Source organism: Phyllobates terribilis, unplaced genomic scaffold (assembly GCF_046119375.1).
Source record: "Phyllobates terribilis strain yellow unplaced genomic scaffold, ASM4611937v1 Scaffold_9__5_contigs__length_417890890, whole genome shotgun sequence".
In the NCBI taxonomy this organism is placed as follows: domain Eukaryota; kingdom Metazoa; phylum Chordata; class Amphibia; order Anura; family Dendrobatidae; genus Phyllobates; species Phyllobates terribilis.
In genome coordinates, this window is record NW_027362769.1 from 120,246,887 (window position 1) to 120,266,737 (window position 19,851).

A 19,851-nucleotide genomic window follows, 5' to 3' on the forward strand; every position below is an offset into this window, starting at 1 on the left:
ACACACAACAAAAACCGGGCAGTGGTGGAAAGCTGGTGCTGGACCTGGGCAGAGTAAGTAATACCCAGTTTGTTTCTTTTTTCCGCAGCTTATTACAAGTTTTCTGAAAGGAGACAACATCTTTCTGTGAAAAGTAGATAAGGCAGTAGATAAAGCTCATTCATACAGACATACAAATGATCATTTCTAATGTAATTTTATTTCTTTGTCATTCTTATTTTATCAACTTGTAATAGAGATTTACAGCAAATACAATCAGACAGAACAGTACCTTCATCTGTTTTCCTTGCGAAAAGGCGGTTCCACCAACACTCGTGCTTTTTTCTTTGAGAGATTTTTCATACTGTTCCTTAAGGACTTGTGCAGAAATTTTAGGCATTTCCATATTACCTGTTAAAACATGAAATCATAAAAAATATACAAATATGAATTCATTTTTCATATAATTATTAATTCATTTTTATTTTACCATGCATTCCCGTGTGTAAGCTAATGCGTTAATGTGGACATCTTTATTACCTTTGATACTAGTTTTCAATAGATTAACTCTTTAAAGTTGTACCTACAGATGTGCCCTTCCTTAAATTTTCTCTATTCCCACCATTTCTAAAAATATTGCCATTGTACTGCTGGAAGACCCATGACCTAGGACGCAAACCCAACTTTCTGACACTGGGCACTGCACATTGCGACCCAAAATCCTTTGGTAATCTTCAGATTTCATTATGCCTTGCACACAGTCAAAGCACCCAGTACCAGAGGCAGCAAAACAACCCTAAAACATCTTTGAACCTCCACCATATTTGACTGTAAGTACTGTGTTCTTTTCTTTGTAGGCCTCATTCTGTTTTCGGTAAACATTAGAATGATGTGCTTTACCAAAAAGCTCTATTTTGGTCTCATCTGTCCACAAGACGCTTTCCCAGAATTATTTTGGCTTACTCATGTACATTTAGGCAAACTGCAGTCTAGCTTTTTTATGTCTTTGTGTCAGCATTGGGATCCTTCTTGGTCTTCTGCCATAGCGTTTCATTTCATTCAAATGTCGACGGATAGTTTGCACTGACATTGATACCCCCTGAACCTGCAGCTTGTCCACCATCCAGACTATCCTACATTCTAACGTTTCATTAATTTTTCTCTGCCATCCACATCCAGGGAGATTAGCTACAGTGCCATGGGTTGTAAACCTCTTGATTATGTTGCACACCATGGACAAAGGAACATCAAGATCTCTGGAGATGGACTTGGAACCTTGAGATTGTGGATATTTTTCAACAATTTTGGTTCTCAAGTCCTCCGACAGTTCTCTTCTCCTCTTTCTGTTCTCTATGCTTAGTGTGGCACACACGAACACACAATGCAAAGATTGGGTAAACGTCTCCCCTTTTTATCTGGTTTCAGATGTGATTTTCATATTGCCCACACCTGTTACTTGCCACAGGTGAGTTTGAAAGATGTGTGAAACAAAATTGTTTTCCCACAATTTTGGAAAAAGGGCCAACAATTTTGTCCTGCCCATTTTAGGGGTTTTGTGCGAAATTATACCAAATTTACCTTTTTTTCCCTGTTGTTTTCTGTTGTTCCAATACACACAAAGGAAATAAACGTGTGTATAACAAAACATGTGTAATTGCAATAATTTTCTGGGAAAAATGCTTCACTTTCTGTAACAATTTCAAAGGTGCCAACACTTTCGGCCATGACTGTATCTGGCACAAGAGAGACTTTAATTGGAAACTGCTGCAGAATATGTTGGCACTATATAAATCAATTTATCATTATTATTATTTACAGTTTTCATTTTTTCTGAAGGTGAGTTGCAGTATTTTGTATCCATTTCTAGCTGGATTCCTACAAGAATCTTTCAGATAAATGGGATAATGGCAGAGATTTCTCCAACAAATCTCTAATGCGTCTAATGTATATGCCTCCCTCTGAGTCTTCAGTCCTTTCCTATGACATATCAATGTTTCTGAACTTTAAGATTTTGACATTTATGTATTAAATGTTCTGGTAGCAATTAGTTGTAATTGTACTATGTGTCCCAGATGTCTAATGACATTTATTGTTCTGCACTTCTGCTTTCATAATAATATTCCCTGGTGGTTACTGCTTGGCAGAAGTCCTGGATACAGTTTGCAGTGAGATAAGTATTTCTCTCTTGACGTCTATATCGGGAGATAGATGAAGTCTTTACATTCATGAACTGTTATATCGAAAGAAAAAGGGCAGGTCACCATTGTATTTAACGCTGTACATTTTGACTCCGTTGTCAGTTTAGTCATACACTCCTTTTGAGGAGTAACAGATCGAGATGAGCGGATCAGGCAAAATTCGAATTCTCCTCTTTGAGCGTTTTTACCTGGGAAATTCCATTTGCAGAGAAGTTATTATCAATGAATCTGATGCCCCTTATTATGTTCTGGGCTCTTTCCAGACCCAGGAGAATAATAAGCGTAACATGTAAAAAATAATAAAGCTCCTTATACTCACCGTTCACCTCGCCAGCCATCCGCTCCTCACAGTCATCCGCCATTTGCTAGTTGAATCTTCAGGGATAAAATTGCCAGATTCTGAAAAACCTGGCTTCCTGATTTGCTAGGCTCAGAAAGTTTCCATGCATGTGTCCGCAAAGATTGCGGTTCACGTGGTGACATCATACAACTGAATCCAAGTTGAAGCAAATTATCAAAAATTCCACATTTTGGTGAATGTGGATTTTCATAAAATTCAAGTAGAATTCAATTCCACTTGAATTTATTAACTCCTCTCTAGTAACAGAGGGACAGCACATATTATAATTGTTATTTTATATGGTTCTTATTAGAATAGACATTTCAGTAAAACTTACAAGTAGAGATGAGGGGATCTGACAAAATTTAAATTTGCCAAACTGTGCCAATTTTACAGTGAAATTCAATTTGAACATTTTCCGTGAATAGAATGTTCCCTATTAGGCTCTGGGGTCCCTCCAGACCCCAGAGCATAACAACCATAACATGTAAAAATGAAAACAAATCCTTATACTTACTTTACCACTCACCACTTTGGCCCCTCTGCTCCTCCCCATCATCCGTCCAGTCTTCGCCGCATCTTGCGTGTGCATGCGCAGAACTGTCCCATGGATTTCAGTATGAGTGGTGGTGAGCCGAAGACTCGGTGTCTACCGGAGACCAGTGACGGTGAGGAGCAGAGGGGCCGGAGTGGTGAGCAGTAAGGTGAGTATAAGGCTTTTATCTATTTTTTAACATTTTAATGGCCCTTTCTGGTTCAACAGGCCCCATGATGCTGAATCAGCAAAAAGCAAATTAGAAAAAAATCAACACTTTGGCAAATGCGGATTGTTGTAAAATTCAAGAAGAATTGAATTCCACTCGAATATGTTTGCTCATCTCTAAATTTTACCCAATTTTGAGAATGAGACAGACCATTTAATAGTGTTACTCCCATCTTAGTTATTCATGACACATGAACAGGATATGCCTGAAATAGCTAAGAGACATGAGACAGACCTCTGGGATCTGTACTTATCTGTAGAACTAGAGTCCCTTACCCCAGTTTTGTGGTCCTTGTACATAGAGAAGGGACCGCACTTGTCTGGCTTTCTCCTTTCAATATTATGGGAGTTCTGAAAACATTATAGAGCTCTTTAAAGGGAACATGTCAGGTTCAATAATGCTATTGACCTGCAGATATAAGGTTTATCTGCAGGTTAATAATTCAATGGAGGTGCCCGGCTTCAGTACTGAAAGTGCGGCACCCAGCAGTAACTGATCTTTGTTTCTCCTATGAGCTGCCGGCTTTCAGTCATGCAGGTGCGCCCTGAGCAATTACTGTCACCGCTCACAACACTGAGAGTGGCTGCTGTAACCACACCTTGGCACTGACTGACAGCAGTGCATCAGTGCAGAACTGACTGTGAATCAGTGCCGGAGCATGCTTACGGCCACCGATCTCAGTGCTGTGAGCAGCGTCTGTAATTACTCCAAGCACACCTGCGTGACTGAAAGCCAGCGGCTCCCGGGAGAAATTAAGTGCATTTTTAGTACAGCAGCTGGGCACATCCATAACGTTATTAACTTGCAGATTAACCCTATATATGCAGCTTAATATAATCATTGGACCTGACAGTTTTCCTTTAATATACAATGTCACACAGACTCCTTGTATAGTTCTAACCAGTAGATGGTCATTAGGGCAATGTAAAATGGGAAAAGAATGCAAAACAGAAAGAAAGCTGTCTCTCTAGTAGTGTTGAGCCACCCCCGTAGTGTTCGAGTTCGGTTCGGTTCGTCGAACACCCGTGTGTTCGCCGAACTGTTCGTCGAACTGTTCGTCGAACACCTTCGAACACCGTTAAAACCAATGGCTGGCAAGCAAAAACACATAGAAACACATAGAAAACACCTTCAAAGGTGTCCAAAAGCTGACAAACTGCTCTGAAGACACAACTAACACATGGAAAAGTGACAAGTACATATAGTCATGCGAAAAGAAAAGAGGTGGAGGAGTAAAAGGAGGGGGAGACACAGATATAGGCATGTTATGCCCTTCTAAAATCCAAAAAGTGAGAAGCCGACACGTTCAGTCTGCTCCTGCCCGTGCCACCTCCGTGTCGCCGGGTTTGTGCCAGAGCCGCGGTGAACCCTGACGGCCAGCCCCCCTCTCCCAATACTGGTGCCTGTCCGCTGGTGGGTCGAGCGAGCCCCCCTGTGGTGGAGGCAGCTCTAAGCTTTTTAATTTAAATTGTCTCTCTAATTTGAATGAATACACTTTAAATCCATTTACAAGGATCTATTGGAGGGCAAGTCTCATGCCAGCAGCCGCGTAATTCCAGCTCCAGTAGCGTCCACTAAAGCTGCTGCAGTTAAAAAGCTTTTATAAGGATCGAGCTCGGCTGTCCACCGCAAGGCATCCTACTGCCAGTCCCAGCCCCTATGCCTTGGAGTGCCTCCTGATGCTCTTCACTGAGTATCCCATGGTCCCGAAGCATTTCCTTTGAAAAAATTTAGTGTCCAAACTACAGGTGGTGTAGCTTGCTTAACAGCCGGGATAATCCGCTGACTAGCAGACACTGCTACTAGGCACAAAGTATTTCCTGGGCTAGATGCAGTTAAAAATTTGTAATTAGATACTCTAGTTGGATGCTGAGAAAGCATTCCATAGAGTCTCCTGGCACGCCATATATGATTCTCTTAAAAAGCTTGGGGTAGGGGTCTAGGGGACCCTTTTATAGCCAAAATCACGGCCCTGTATCGCAATACGTCACCTAGGCTGAAGATAAATGGAACTGTATTACCCTGAGGGCTCGGTTGCTACAGAGGTATTGCACCTCACCCAGAGGTGTGATATCTCACTCTCAGGTAAGGATGGAGTGTGGATCAGGACCCGACACCTGCATGCATTACACCACATTGCCGTGGGGCAGGGCGACCAATATGCCCCTGAGATGGGCACGACAGTCCCTGTCCCTGGCTGGAGTGGGGGGAGGGAACACTGAGGAAGTGGAACCCTGTAGTGCAGGAGCAGGGAGGAAGCAGTTCCTGGGTGCATTGAGAAGGGAGTATAAAAGGTGGGCACCATCTTAGTTCAGTGCAGAGAAGTCTGAGCAGAAGTGGCAGGGAGCAGGGGCTCTGCATGAGCTCTGCTCCGGAGGCGGGCCTAGTAACAGAGGCCCAGGCCTGGAAGAGGGAGAAGGAAGGAAGAGGAGCGGAGAAGGCTCCAGGAACGAGGAATGAAGGGATCCCAGGGGTGCGGACGGGCGAGTCGCCACCGCACGCCCGAATCCACCTGCGTGGAGGGGTCAGGCCAAAGGGGGAGACCGGTCCCCGAAACTAGTGGAGGCAGGAAACGACCCTCAGCTAGAAACCGGAGGCTGTGACATTTTATGTGGCGCAGCCCCTCGCTACACCCGCTAGGAAGGCACCACATAGGGTCAGGGAAACTGGCGCCAAGTTTACCAAGAGGAGGCCCGAGGCAGCCGGACAGAAGGGTTGGTAAGAAAGGCCAGACAAAGGACACACAAAGGGGGTCCTGTGAAGCGCTCCAAAGTTATCTGGGAGTTGTCTGAGCCCCTCACCTGGTGAGCACAGTACGACGTGGGCAGCCGTTACCTGCAGACGTGGTCTGGATAATAAGAACTGTGAGTAAAGGCCCTGGACTGCATCACTGACTCCGTGTCGTTACTGCTGCTGCCCTGCACCATCACCCCCATCCTCCGCATACACTGCCCTGAGGCTATACTCCTCCCGTGGGGAGTTATGCTACGCTCTGCTGAACCCACAACACCAGCCTCAGCGGTCTGCCCTGGAGCGGCGGTTCACTCTGACCGCAATCCACGGGTGGCGTAGTCGGACATTTAAACATCAAAACCACATAAATAGTTCCGCCACTGGTTTGACCGCCCTGAGCCACGGAACCGGGTTGCCGCCACGGAGACTACAACCACCAGCATCCACCAAAAAGGGTCCGGCTCCGGGTGTCCCAAGGCCCAGGGGGCGCGTCAGAACATTTTCATCACCTTTCGCAATCACCAATGGGACAAGGCAGGGATGTTCTCTGTCCCCTCTCTTATACATCCTAGTGACGGAGCACCTGCTCTCATCAATTCGCCATAACCCCAATATTAGGTGGATTGAGGTGGGAGGCACCGAGTACAAGTGCTCTCTATTTGCTGATGATGTCCTAGTATATATCACTCAATCACATATATCCATCCATGCTGTTATGGCTGAAATAGATCACTTTGTTACATGGTCAAATTTTAAAATCAATGCAGCGAAGTCTGAGGCCATCGATGTCTCCCTCCCCAAATCCATATAGGATTCCATCCAGTCCAACTTTCCCTTTGCCTGGCCCTCACAGGGTATCAAATACTTAGGAATTCCTATTCATAGAGACCTCTCCCATCTATGTTATCTTAATTTTGGGCCCTTTATTGAACAACTCCATACAGACCACGGTTGGCAAGTTAGAACTGTGAGATTCACTACGTGAACCACTGGTGTTTTGTGGAAAAGCACATGTACACTGTGTTCCAAATTATTATGCAAAAAGTGTTTAGGAGTGATAAGGGAAGAATTTGTTTGTTTGTCAGTTAAACTCATTGATGGTGATGTGTGTCAGGGCTCTTTATATCACTGTAAGCAATTGCAGACACCTGTGCTAATTAGTTTGGCAGGTGTGTCCAATGAAAGGCAAGACTACTTAAGAAGGCTGTCTCACATTATTAAGCAGCCTACATTTTCTGCCAAAATGGGAAAGAAAAAGGATGTGTCGGCTGCTGAGAAGCAACAAATTGTGGAGTGTTTAGGTCAAGGCATGACTACAATCAACATTGTGCGATGATCAGGATGAAGTGTCTTGGCAATCAAGAAGTATGTAGCTGATTCACAGTACACACGTGTGCGTGCTGATAAGGGCAAATTGAGGACTCTTTCCTACAAGCAATTACGTCAGGTTAAAAGAGCAGCGGCAAAAAAGCCTTGTCATAGCAGCAGACAAGTTTTTGAAGCTGCTGGTGCCTCCAACGTCCCCCGAACAACAAGATGCAGGGTCCTTCAGAGGTTTGCAGCTGTGCATACGCCATCCTGTCGACCTCCTCTATCCACTTCACACAAGCAGAAACGGCTCCAGTGGGCCAAACATTACATGAAGACTGATTTCAAAACTGTTTTGTTCACGGATGAGTGCCATGCAGCGCTCGATGGTCCAGATGGATGGAGTGGAGGATGGCTGGTTGATGGACACCCCACGCAAACACGGCTACAGCTCCAACAAGGAGGAGGTGGAGTAATGTTTTGGGCTGGAATCATGGGGAGAGAGATTGTCGGCCCCTTTAGGATCCCTGAAGGCGCTAAAGATGAACTCCATAATGTATGTGGATTTTCTCAAACAGCACTTCCTGCCATGGTTCAAGAAGAAGAACCGTGTATTTCACAGCAAGATCATTTTTTTGCATGATAATGCACCATCTCATGCTGCACATAAAACATCTGCATCTCTGGCTGAAATGGGCATAAAAGGGGACAAACTTATGGTGTGACCCCCATGCTCCCCTGACCTCTACCCCATTCAGAACCTCTGGAGCATCATCAAAAGGAGTGTCTATGATGGCGGGAGGCAGTTCACATCTAAGCAACAGCTCTGGGAGGGTATTCTGTCCTCATGCAAAACAATTGAAGCAGAAACCATCCAAAACCTGACAAATTCAATGGACGAGAGTTCAGAAGCTCCTTTCGAACAAGGGGTCCTATGTGAAAATGTAACATCACCTAGAATAAAGTTTTGAGTTGAAAACTGTTTGATTTCAGTTTCTAATAACCTGCTAATGCTTATAATTTCAAAAATGACCATTTTTTTGGTCTTTATTAAAATGAAAAGGTTGATCGAAAAGTTTGGCGGATCTAAGAGTGTGGCAACCCAGTAGTCATGATTACTTCGAATTCTGACAATATGAGGGTCATGTTGCAGGTAGTGCAGCAAGAAGGCACTTATGTGTCTTGCGCATCTCGGAGCCCCAAAATTATTTTCCGGGCTAGATGCAGCTAAAAATTATTATTAATTTTAAATCTGGTGGAGCTTAGTATAGATGGCCTAATAGGATCAGTGCTGCACACTGCTACAAAGCCCAAATTATTTTCCAGCCAAGATACAGATAAACATGATTAGTAATTTTAAATCTGGTGGAGCTTATTATAGATGGCCTAATAGAATCAGTGCTGCACACTGCTACAAAGCCCAAATTATTTTCCAGCCAAGATACAGATAAACATGATTAGTAATTTGAAAGCTTAAAACGGTTGGTAGGGTGATTTTAACCAATCATCCATCGTTTACTCTCCCCAGGATGACACAGGGGTAGAAAAGTCGTTTCGGATCCATGATTTGTTCATCTTTATGAACGTGAGTCTGTCTACATTATCAGTGGAGAGCCACGTGCGCTTATCTGTCAGCACACCACCAGCAGCGCTGAACACACGTTCAGACAGAACGCTGGCTGCGGGGCATGACAAGATCTCCAAGGCGTAAGTGGCTAGCTCCGGCCATTTATCCAGATTGGAAGCCCAAAAAGAGCAAGGGTCCAGTGACACAGTCATGGCTTCAATGTTTACTTGGAGATACTCCTGTACCATCGTCTCTAGGCGTTGACTATGTGTCAGACTTCTTGTCTCCTGTGGCCTTGCAAAGGATGGGCTAAAAAAGTGGTGAAATGATTGTGCAAAATTGATGTTACCAGCAGATACTGTGGTTCTGTTATGGTTTGAGTGCTGAACACTTGACGGTCCCACGGTTGGCAAGTTGGAACTGTGAGATTCACTACGTGCACCACTGGTGTTTTGTGAAAAAGCACATGTAAGATTCTGCAACAGTCTCTGCTGATACTCCTGCATGCGTGCATCCCTTTCTATGGCAGGAATAATTTCTGCAAATTTACTTTTGTACCAGGGATCTAACAGTGTGGCAACCCAGTAGTCAGGATTATTTCTAATTCTCACAATTCGAGGGTCATGTTGCAGGTAGTGCAGCAAGAAGGCACTCATGTGTGTTGCGCATCCAGGAGCACCAAGTCCCTGTTGTGTTGGTGGCGAGGTAACAATCATGCTTCCTTCCTCTGTCCTCTCCCCCCAACCTCGCACAACAGAAATGTGATCAAGGTCTCCCTCATCTGATGAGTCTTCCATCAGTTCGTCCTCCACTTCTTCCTGGGCTCCTGCACCTTCCTCACTAGTTTGGCTGCTACCATGCGCCCTGGTAAAACCATCTCCCCCACGCTCACATGCCTGCCGCCTTGGTGCTGCCGACCGTCTGGACCTTGCAGATGTTAGCCCTTCCGCATACAACTCCTCCTCCTCTACTTCCTCCACCTCCTCTTGTGCCACCACCTGACTCCGAATTCTGTTTAACATGTGCTCCAGCATGTAAATCACCGGAATAGTCATGCTGCTAATGGCATCGTCAGCACTAAACATCTTCGTCGCCATTTCAAAACTGTGCAGAAGGGTGCATAGGTCCCTGATCTGAGACCACTCCTCCAGCGTGATTTGCCCCACGTCTGGATCTCGTTGGCCCAGGCTATACGTCAGAACGTATTGCACCAGGGCTTGTCGGTGCTGCCAGTCGCTGCAACATGTGCAGAGTTGAATTCCACCGGGTAGGCACATCGCATTTTAGCCAGTGAAGTGGCAGGCCCAACGACTTCTGTAGAGATGTAAGTCGCTGAGCTGCGGGATGCGAACGGCGGAAATGAGCACACAGCGACCGTGCCCTCTGCAGAAGGCCATCTAGTCCGGGATAGTGGGCTAAAAATTGCTGGACAACCAGGTTCAACACGTGAGCCATACAAGGCACGTGTGTGACATTGCCCCGGCGAAGGGCCGCACCCAGGTTTGCAGCATTGTCGCACACGGCCTTCCCTGATTTCAGGTCCAGTGGAGACAACCATTCATGAAATTGGTTCTCCAGAGCTGACCACAACTCCTCAGCTGTGTGACTCACATTTCCCAGACATTTCAAAGTAAAAACCGCCTGATGACGTTGAGCCCTACTGCCAGCATAGTAAGGAGGTGTGCAGGATCCCTTCTCCGCAGTTAGAAAGCTTGTGGCATGACCAGACAGGCTTTGGGTGCAGGTGGAAGACCGAGAGGAGGTTGAGGAGGCAGAAGCAGTGGAGGAACTTTGACATAAAGAGGATTGACGCACAACTCGTGGGGACGGCAAGACTTGGACAGCAGCCCCTTGTCCTGCTGTCACCATAGTTACCCAGTGCCCAGTCAGCGACATGTAACGCCCCTGTCCATGCCTACTCGTCCAAGTGTCTGTGGTGAAATGCACCCTGTCACACACAGAGTTTCTCAAAGAAGCGGTGATGTTGTGTGCGACATGCTGGTGGAGCGCAGGCACACCTTTCTTTGAGAAGTAGTGCCGACTGGGCATCTGGTACTGGGGCACTGCGATGGACATAAGGTCTCGAAAATCCTCTGTGTCCACCAGGCGGAAAGGCAGCATTTCTGTAGCCAAGAGCTTGCAGATAGTGAAATTCAACCTCTTAGCTTTCTCATGGCTAGGAGGAAATGGTCTTTTACTTGTCCACATCTGAGGGACCGAGGGCTGGCTATTGTGCTTAGACGGGGTTGATCAGGGTGTCCCCGGAAAACCGCCGGTCTGTGAGGAAGATGCAGGTGGACATGTTAGGTTGCCTTGATCCAAAGGTGGTGCTATCGATGTCGGACAGCGCTGAACATCAGCTGGTGTTACCACCTCCAAAGAAAATGATGACCTGCCAATCACGCTGGCTGTTGCGGGTAAAGAGGTGGCAGGTCTGCGCCCCAAAACAGGTGTGACTGCTGTCCCCCCAGTCACAGAGGATGAAGAGGCCGCGGATGCACAAGATATGGCAGACGGTGGTTGGCCCGGCCGGCTAGGCCGCATTGTAGCACACTGAGCTTCCCACTGCAACTTATGCTTCATGTCCATGTGCCGGTTCATGCATGAAGTACTCAAACTATGTATTTTTTGGCCTCTACTTAGCTTTTGCTGACAAATGTTACAGATAACACGAGTTGGGTCATCTTTATCGATCTGAAAAAATGCCCAGGCTATGCAAGGCTTAGCACCCATGCGACCTGAAGAGCCACCACGACTTGTGGTGAGAGGCAGAGTTGTGTTTGAGGATGCAGTTGTTGACGTGCTTCCAGTACTACGTCTCTGTCCAGGAAGGCGCAACCTGACCTCGTCGTCACTAGCATCTTCCTCCACCTCCTCTGCTGACCTCATCTCTTGGCTGACTGTGGGTTGACAGTAAGTGGGATCTCCAACCTCATCATCATCACCCTGTGCGTTATCACACCCGTCTTCCTCAGAGCCAACCTGTTCCTGCCCTGACAAAAAACTAAAGTTGTCGCTCCAATCAGGTATTTGAGTCTCATCATCGTCTTCCTCATTGTCTCCACCAACAGGAGTTACAGTTTGGGAATGAGGGTCTACATTATGGTCAGAACTTTCTGCGTCTGGTCCTGGATCCGACTCATAAAGATTCTGGGCATCAGTGCAGATCATTTCCTCGTCTGGATTCACAGAAGCGCTGGAGTCGACCTCTGATTCCCAGGCTATAGTATGAGTAAACAGCTCTGCAGACTCAACCATCTGTTCTACCTCATACTCAGACGGGCAGCTGGAGATTTGGGAGCTGTGAGGAAGCAAGTGCGATTGGGGTGACACCTTTGAGGACTGGAGTATTTGTGATGTTGAAGTTGATGTGGAGGAGATCCCACTTAAAGGAGCACTTGATATCCGTTGAAGCACCTGCTGTTTTTGTGCCTCATCTGTAATTTGTAGCGATTGGCGTGGCCGTAACAAAGGGATCTTATCACATTGTCAGCTAAAAGAAGTAGACATTTTAGTTTGGCTGGAAGATGGTCTTTCTTCTGCAGATGTTACTGTTGCTTTAACACTTACCCCACGGACACAACCTTTTTTCCCCTTCCCAACACGCCTATTCCCCTTTCCACCAGCAGCAGGCCTTTTTCCACTCATTTTGGTGGTTAACTAATTCACAACTCTGGAGTTGTTTGCACAAAAAAACAATGGATGGGAACCGAGCAGAGCTGAGTGGCCAAACTGTGGTATTAGGCCAAAACTAATGGCTGGGTTAGATGCAGAAAAAAATTATATTCAATTTGCAACCTGATGGAGGTCAGTATAGATGGACTAATAGAACAAGTCCCACACACAGCTAGAAGCCCAAATATTTTTTCAGAGGTAGATGCAGAAAAAAAAATATTCAGTTTGCAACCTGATGGAGGTCAGTATAGATGGACTAATAGAGAAAGTCCCACACACTGCTAGAAGGCCAAATATTTTTTCAGAGCTAGATGCAGACAAAAAATTATTTTGAATTTGCAACCTGATGGAGGTCAGTATAGGTGGACTAATAGAGAAAGTCCCACACACTGCTAGAAGGCCAAATATTTTTTCAGAGCTAGATGCAGAAAAAAATTATATTCAATTTGCAACCTGATGGAGGTCTGTATAGATGGACTAATAGAATGATGCTATGCCCAAAAGATTTTACTTCACTAGGTGCAGTAAAAAAATTGGTATTCTATACACAGGTGGTATATCTTGCAACACAGATAGGCTACTCCACTGACTAACACACTCTGCAATAGGCCAAAAAGGATTAGCTTTGCTAGATTCAGCCAAATGCTGTGAAAAAAACTTGCACAGCACTGGCACAGACCTGCCTGGCAAAAACTGATAGGAACTGATGTAACCTAGTCCTGAAAAGGACTCCAATTACAATTAGTCTTTACTCCCACAACCTATCTATTTAAGAGCACAGACCTGCCTGATAAAAGTCGTAGGAAATGCTGTAACCTAGTCCTTAAAAGGACTGCAATCACAACTATTCCCTACTCCCAAGCTATCTGTAGATTTGTGCGAAAATTGGCTTGAAATTAACAAGGTATAGCGCACACAGCAACAGCGGTGCCGTCTAACACGCAGCTGCAGCAGTGAGAAAATGGTGGCGACGGGGAAAATGGCTTGGTCTTATAGGGCAAGGACATGTGACATACACTGCCAATGACACATGCCCTTGCTTGTGTGAAAAAAAGCACTTCGCTCCGTGTGTGCGCTGCTGATAGGCTGACAGATTGCACCTCCCCACTGTAAATGCGGGAAAGAGAAAAAAAAATGGAGATCTTCATTATTCCTGCAGAGATCCATCCCCTGCCCCTCCCCCCACCCCGCTGTACACTCAAACTGCGTATTAATATTAATTTTCATCATTACTGAGAAAAAATCCAGTTATGATTTTGGTACACGAACAGTTATCGAACATAACCTCGAACAGCCGAATTTTTCTCAAATCGTTCGTGTTCGCCGAACGGCTCGAACACTGCCCAAAACAGCTCGAATTTGAGATTGGCGAACAGTTCGAGTAGAACAACGCTCATCTCTACTCTCTAGTGCCATCTATAATAAGTAAATGTCCAATGCTTTAAAGAGGCCCTTTGACTGAATTTTTTATTTAAGCTGAGCACCTCTTTCAATTGATGCTGCTCCACTGATTCTTTTTTTTCAGTGCCCTTCGTTCTAAGGTTATGACCCCTGCTAAAGATACAAATATTCATTTCAACTATCTTGGCATAAAAAAGCACTTTTGGATGTTTGTTTTTTCTTTTCTATGATGCTAGCCAATCAAAATGTGGTCACATCATAGAGGGGAGAATGTAAGCTCCTACAGAGAACTTCACAGCTGCAGCCTGGCTCAGCAAATTCTCCGGAACAAGATTTGTCTCATGTGAATACGCTGAGAACTCCACAGCCGTCACGTCCCTTCCTGTTATTGCAGCATGGAGCACAGGAGAACAACAAAAGATCCAACCACCAGAGAGATCTGGGAACTGCAGGACATAGAGAGAACAAGTGAGCTTAACTTCTCTATATTTACTTTTCTAGAATTTTAAACTTGCAGTGGACAGTATCTGTAAATTTTGTATTCTCTATAATGATGGAGTTATAAATAGGGTGTTTATATTTCACCTCTTCGAAATTGTTCTTCATCGGTAACCTTACATGTTGCATTCACAAGACTTTAATTTGCTACTTCAGTGACTTCCATTTTGTAGCTGCGCTAAACACATTTAAAGCAGTATTCTTACCTACTCCATCAGCTTCTTGATTATAATTAGACGCTTTGCTTGTCTCTTGGGTGCTTTGCTCATGAACCGATACCTGGGAAAAGTAAATTATGGCATTTAAAATTTAGCTTTATCACCCACCAGAAAACATAAATCTATACATGAATTGACGCACCGTCATGTAGCACCGGAAACTTTGGTGGAGGATAAAATTATTTTTTGAAATTACGGTGATAATTTTATTTGTGAGTGCAGGTTTCCGAGGAATATAAATACTCAGCGTGCTAATGAAAAATTGTATAATACCTGGTCTCTGTTACAAGCTGAAAATTGAGTTTCATGTTGCTCAGCTGCTTGGCTGCTGCTCATGAATGTGACTTCATTGCTTCGTCTTGTCTCCTAAAAAATTATAGCATAGAAAACTGTTAGTTATTTCTGTAAGTACATGCATTTGTTTTATTGACTTCTAAATCCCTTTTGCACATATTTGGATTCAAAATAAAATACTTATGATGTAAACTCCTTCTATTTTCATACATACAGGTAATTGTGCTGTTAAAGGGGTTGTCCCTCGAACAAAGTACATTTTAGTGAATAGGTCTTGGACTAATAATACGTTCCACAATTGGATGTGTAAAAATATGTTCCTGTGATGACATAATCTTAGAAATGTGCCCCTGTAATATAATGTGTAATGGCTGTGTCCAACCATGTAGAGCTGCTCCAGTTCATGGTCGGCACATACCAAAGATCCTAGCCAGGGGAGGAAGCATAAGTCACTTATCATAAGTGAGTATTCAGCAGAGGCTAGAGATAACACATTTCTCTGCCTGTTTTATCACAGGAGGGTGTGTTTCTGCCACATCTCCAGCCCTCTGAGCTCATCACAAACCAAATCAATGACATATGAACTCAGTAGACGCCGGATCACCTGATCTCCTACGTCACTGACTTGATTCATGATAGCCTCCAGCTACAGCATGGCATTGCAATGATGTCTTTTCAGTGCAATTACAGGATTTGCAGTATTGCGATTTGCAACTAATCAATTCACAGCGAATGGAATTTTTGGGAAATTATTTACTGAGATATCTCCTAGGCATAAGGATCTTCCGTTGACTCAGATGCTTACATTAAATTTTTATACTAGTGTAGCACCCTGAGGATTCGGCTGCTACAGGGGTATTGCACCTCAACCCAGAGGTGTGATATTCCACTCCCGGGTAAGGATGGAGTGTGGAACTGAGCTCAGTTAGCTGCATGCACTACACACATCCCATTTCCGAGGGACAGACCGATGGTACTCCCACTAGAGAAATGTGCAGGTACGACAGTGTCTGTTCCTGGCTGGAGTGGGAGGGGGGTGGAACATCCCAGTAGTGTAGGGGCAGATAGGGGGAGCAGCCTGGGTAAAGCTAGGAGCTCATTGGGTGCTGGTCACCTGAGCTCACACATAGAGGGAGTATATAAGGTGGGAACCATCTTAGATCAGGGTCAGTCTGTGAGACGTCAGTCTTTTGTAGAGGTTTGGTCAGTCTAAGAGAGCCTGAGAAGCAGAGAGAGAGGAGAAAGAAGGACCCAGAAGGGGGAGAAGAGGGAACTCCAAGAACCCAAAATTAGATCAGAGGGTGAAGAGTTGGCAACAGGGTACCGGATCCCAAGCTGGTGGAGGCTACAGCACACCTTAGCCAGAGACCGGAGGTCGTGGGCAGGATCTGCCACGACCACCCACTAAATCCACCCGGAAGGCAAACCAAGAATAGGGTCAGGGAACCCAGAGACAAGGGTTTACCAACAAGAGGCCCGAGGGAGCCGGACTTAGGTGGATCCCTGGTGGGGAAGGCCAGAGAGAAGGACAAGTCAGAAAGGGAGCTCAGGACCACGCTCCAGAATCACCTGGGGGTTGGCCGAGTCCAAGACCTGGTGGACGCAGCACGGCTCGGGCGGTCACTTAGGGCCAGAGTGACCACAAGAACAGCGGTAAGTAAAAACCCTGAACTGCACAGCCCGGCTCGGAGTCTTCTTAACATCCACACTGCACCACCACTACCACCATCCTCTACACCTGACCCCCTGAGGCCATACCCCTCCCGTTGGGGGTTATACTACCAGAGCTGCACAAGCACCACCAGCCTCAGCGGACCCTGCTGCAGCGGCGGCCGTACTGACCGCAAATCAACGGGTGGCGTAGTCGACATAAAAGAACATCTAGTAACATCTATAAGGACTGCCACACACTGAGCTTGACACCCTGGGCACGGACCGGGTCACCGCCACTCGGAGACTACAACCCCCATCTGATCCGGCTCCGGGTATCCCCCAAACAACACTGGCCCAGGGGGCGCGTCACTAGAAGCCAGGGGCCCAATGAACATTTTAGTATAGAGGCCACATGAATACTCTCTGTGATTACTGTAAGTTTACAGCACCATTTTTATCTATTTGATTTTACACACATATTCAGCTCGGCTCATTATTATTATCATTTTCTCCACTTGACCGTCCCCAATCCCTATTTTTTCTGTTCTCATTTTAGTCTTGATTATTCGGGGTTTATTAAATCTATAATATATTAGGGAGTAAACATTTCCTATGTCGTACTCTCTAAATAGATTCCACACAAAAGTTTTCAAATCACATAATTCCCATCCACCAAGTTAGAAACTTTAGCACATTACGTGGCTCTAGTAATTAATTCTCATAGGTAATTTCAGCCTGGTGCCATGGTAGTGTATTTTTATTGTAGGTGACTGGGTGTAGATTAGTGGTACCTAGTTTATTCAGAAGTATTAAGCTGTTGTGAAATGGGAGAGTAATTGGAAACATTGAGCCTGAGCGGATGGTGAATACTTCGTTCTCTCTGCCTCTGGGATGCATTAGTTTAAATGTAGTCATTTGTGAAAAGCATTTGAAGCTTTGTTTTAAATGACTAAATATCCGTGCTGAAAGCCCAGCTTAATCAGATGAGAACATTCTCTAGTTGAGCTGCTATATGAAAGGAAAACATTACTTAATTTCAATATATTATGATACTGTTTTAAATGAGATAGGGGCCAATTTTATTTGCACAAGTGCAAATAACAATCTTTCTACTCCGTGCTAAAAATACTAATAAAAGAAGACATTTAGTATGGGCATTACTGCCATTCATTAAAGGGCATCCATGATTGCAGCCCACACTTTCAAGGGATATTTAGAAGACAATACGGTAATTAAATTATCATGTTTTGTATGGTCATCTTAACTTATTTAAATGCTCATATTTATTGTGAATTAATGCAAAATATCAGTAATTATGTTTTTTTCTGAAGTATATTCAAGCATTAATCTCCAATTTCACCCATTCATCTCTATATCCAAACCCATCTCCTACAGACTTACAGTTCACAAGTAAACATTAACATTTCTATCTAGAACTTATTAAGTTGGACCCTTATCCTGACCTCAAGGGCTTGTGCACACGACCAATTTTCTCGGTCGAGTACTATCCGTTGTTTTCACTGATAGCACTTGTATCCCTGTGATATTCTATGGGTTTGTGCAAATGTCCAATTCTTTCCTCGGACCATTGATACATGTCTGATTTTTATCTGAGTATTCTGATCAAAATGGGCAATGCAAGTGTATGGGTCCGTGAAAACAATCGGACAGCACTCGGATGACATCTGAGTGCAGTCTGATTTTCATAGACTGACATAATGGAGAAGGTGGAGAATTCTTTTTTTTTCTCTCCACGTCTTAGAAAAACTGATGCCACTCTGATCAGAATAGTCGGACCGTTTTTCTCAAATTTCTCAAAGTCGCGATATTGGATAGATGTAGGTGTTCACAGGAAAGGAACCTTTTTTCAGGGATGCCCTGTGAGAAAGGGTTTGGGAATTTTTTATTTTATTGCTTGTATTTATTATGATATCTACTTCATCATCATCCTTACTTACATAAAATGCAAAAAATGGATGATGTTGCTAAAATCTGTTTTAATCAAGACAGACTACCAGCTACCCATTGAGGATTACAGATATGAGAAGCGAAAGGAATAAAGAGCGGAACAGCAGCGGAGTGACAAACTGTGCTGCTGCTTTCCAGTAAGTGTTTTATCTCAGATCAGTCTCTGATTCACAGCTACACTGATCAATACTGCTATACAATATCCTCCAAGCTGAGGTTTCTGAAAATGTGCTTCATAGAGACAGGAGAACAGGAATCCCTCATTTTTGTGTGTGCTGTGTATGGGAGACATCATAGCAGCTTGTCTCCACCCAAGAGCTCAGAGACAACTGAAAATTACAGATAGAAGTGCATTTCAGTGTCCAAAAAATCTCAAGGAGTGAAAAGATTGCACAATTTGCTGAATTCAATTTAGAGAAAGTATTTACCAAAAATTATAGAATTTGAAAAAAAATTATGGCCAGTATTGAAAATACTGAAAAAATATCACAGTCAGCTCACTTATAGAATAAAGTTGTAACCATTGTTGTTTTTATTTCAATGTAAGACGTAATGGATTTACCGTCCGACATGCTGATGAATCAATAATGAACTCGGAGACACGAGGCCTTTTTATATGACATGTTTTATAAGACTATAATCGACAGGGCTCTCTCTCATAATTGCCTTCTAACTGCTCACTGAGACCTTGTCTTTCAGTCTGTCCATTAAAAGCTGACGTAGAAAACTATTCATATTAAAATATGATCTCCATTATTTCCCACTGTCTGACTTTCCCATGTATTCAAGAGCCACTTAATGAATGACAATCAGTTTGATTAGGTGACGTGATCTACATCCTTCTCTACAGAATATAAAGACTAATAAACTAAGAGACAAGAGATCATTATCAATATCACCTTAACAAATTACTTGTTAGAGGGTCTAAGCCAATTACATAGGAGTACAGAATGTAATATATAGGGGAACATATAGGATATCAGAGTATGCACAGAATGGCTCTAGATAAAATCCCCTCCCAATACAACAGTTATTTTAGAGACCAGCATATAATACCTCGCACTTGTCTCGATGAGGGTACATCCAGTTGGGACCCTACTGCAACAGAGAAAATGCATTATATACTATCAGCAAATTTGTGGCAAAACCCAAAAGGAATCCACTGTAAAATTCACATATATGATTTGCAGATAAACCTATGTTCACATAACATTTTACCAACATTCAGTGGCTCATCTGGTGCTTATGTCCGAAC

At 44.2% G+C, this 19,851-nt stretch overlaps 1 protein-coding gene across 4 annotated transcripts in view; it reads right to left on the bottom strand.

Moving 5' to 3' along the window:
• The window catches only part of XIRP2 (xin actin binding repeat containing 2), a 238,766-nt gene that overhangs the window by 30,867 nt on the left and 188,048 nt on the right, over window positions 1–19,851 (bottom strand). For all 4 annotated transcript variants that reach the window (XM_073647013.1, XM_073647012.1, XM_073647016.1 and 1 more), the window contains 3 exons: window positions 14,955–15,047; window positions 14,670–14,742; window positions 272–390 (listed from right to left, as the gene is read on the bottom strand). In XM_073647013.1, the coding sequence (XP_073503114.1) occupies window positions 272–390; window positions 14,670–14,742; window positions 14,955–15,047 (285 nt within the window). The remainder of the gene's footprint in view (window positions 1–271; window positions 391–14,669; window positions 14,743–14,954; window positions 15,048–19,851) is intronic.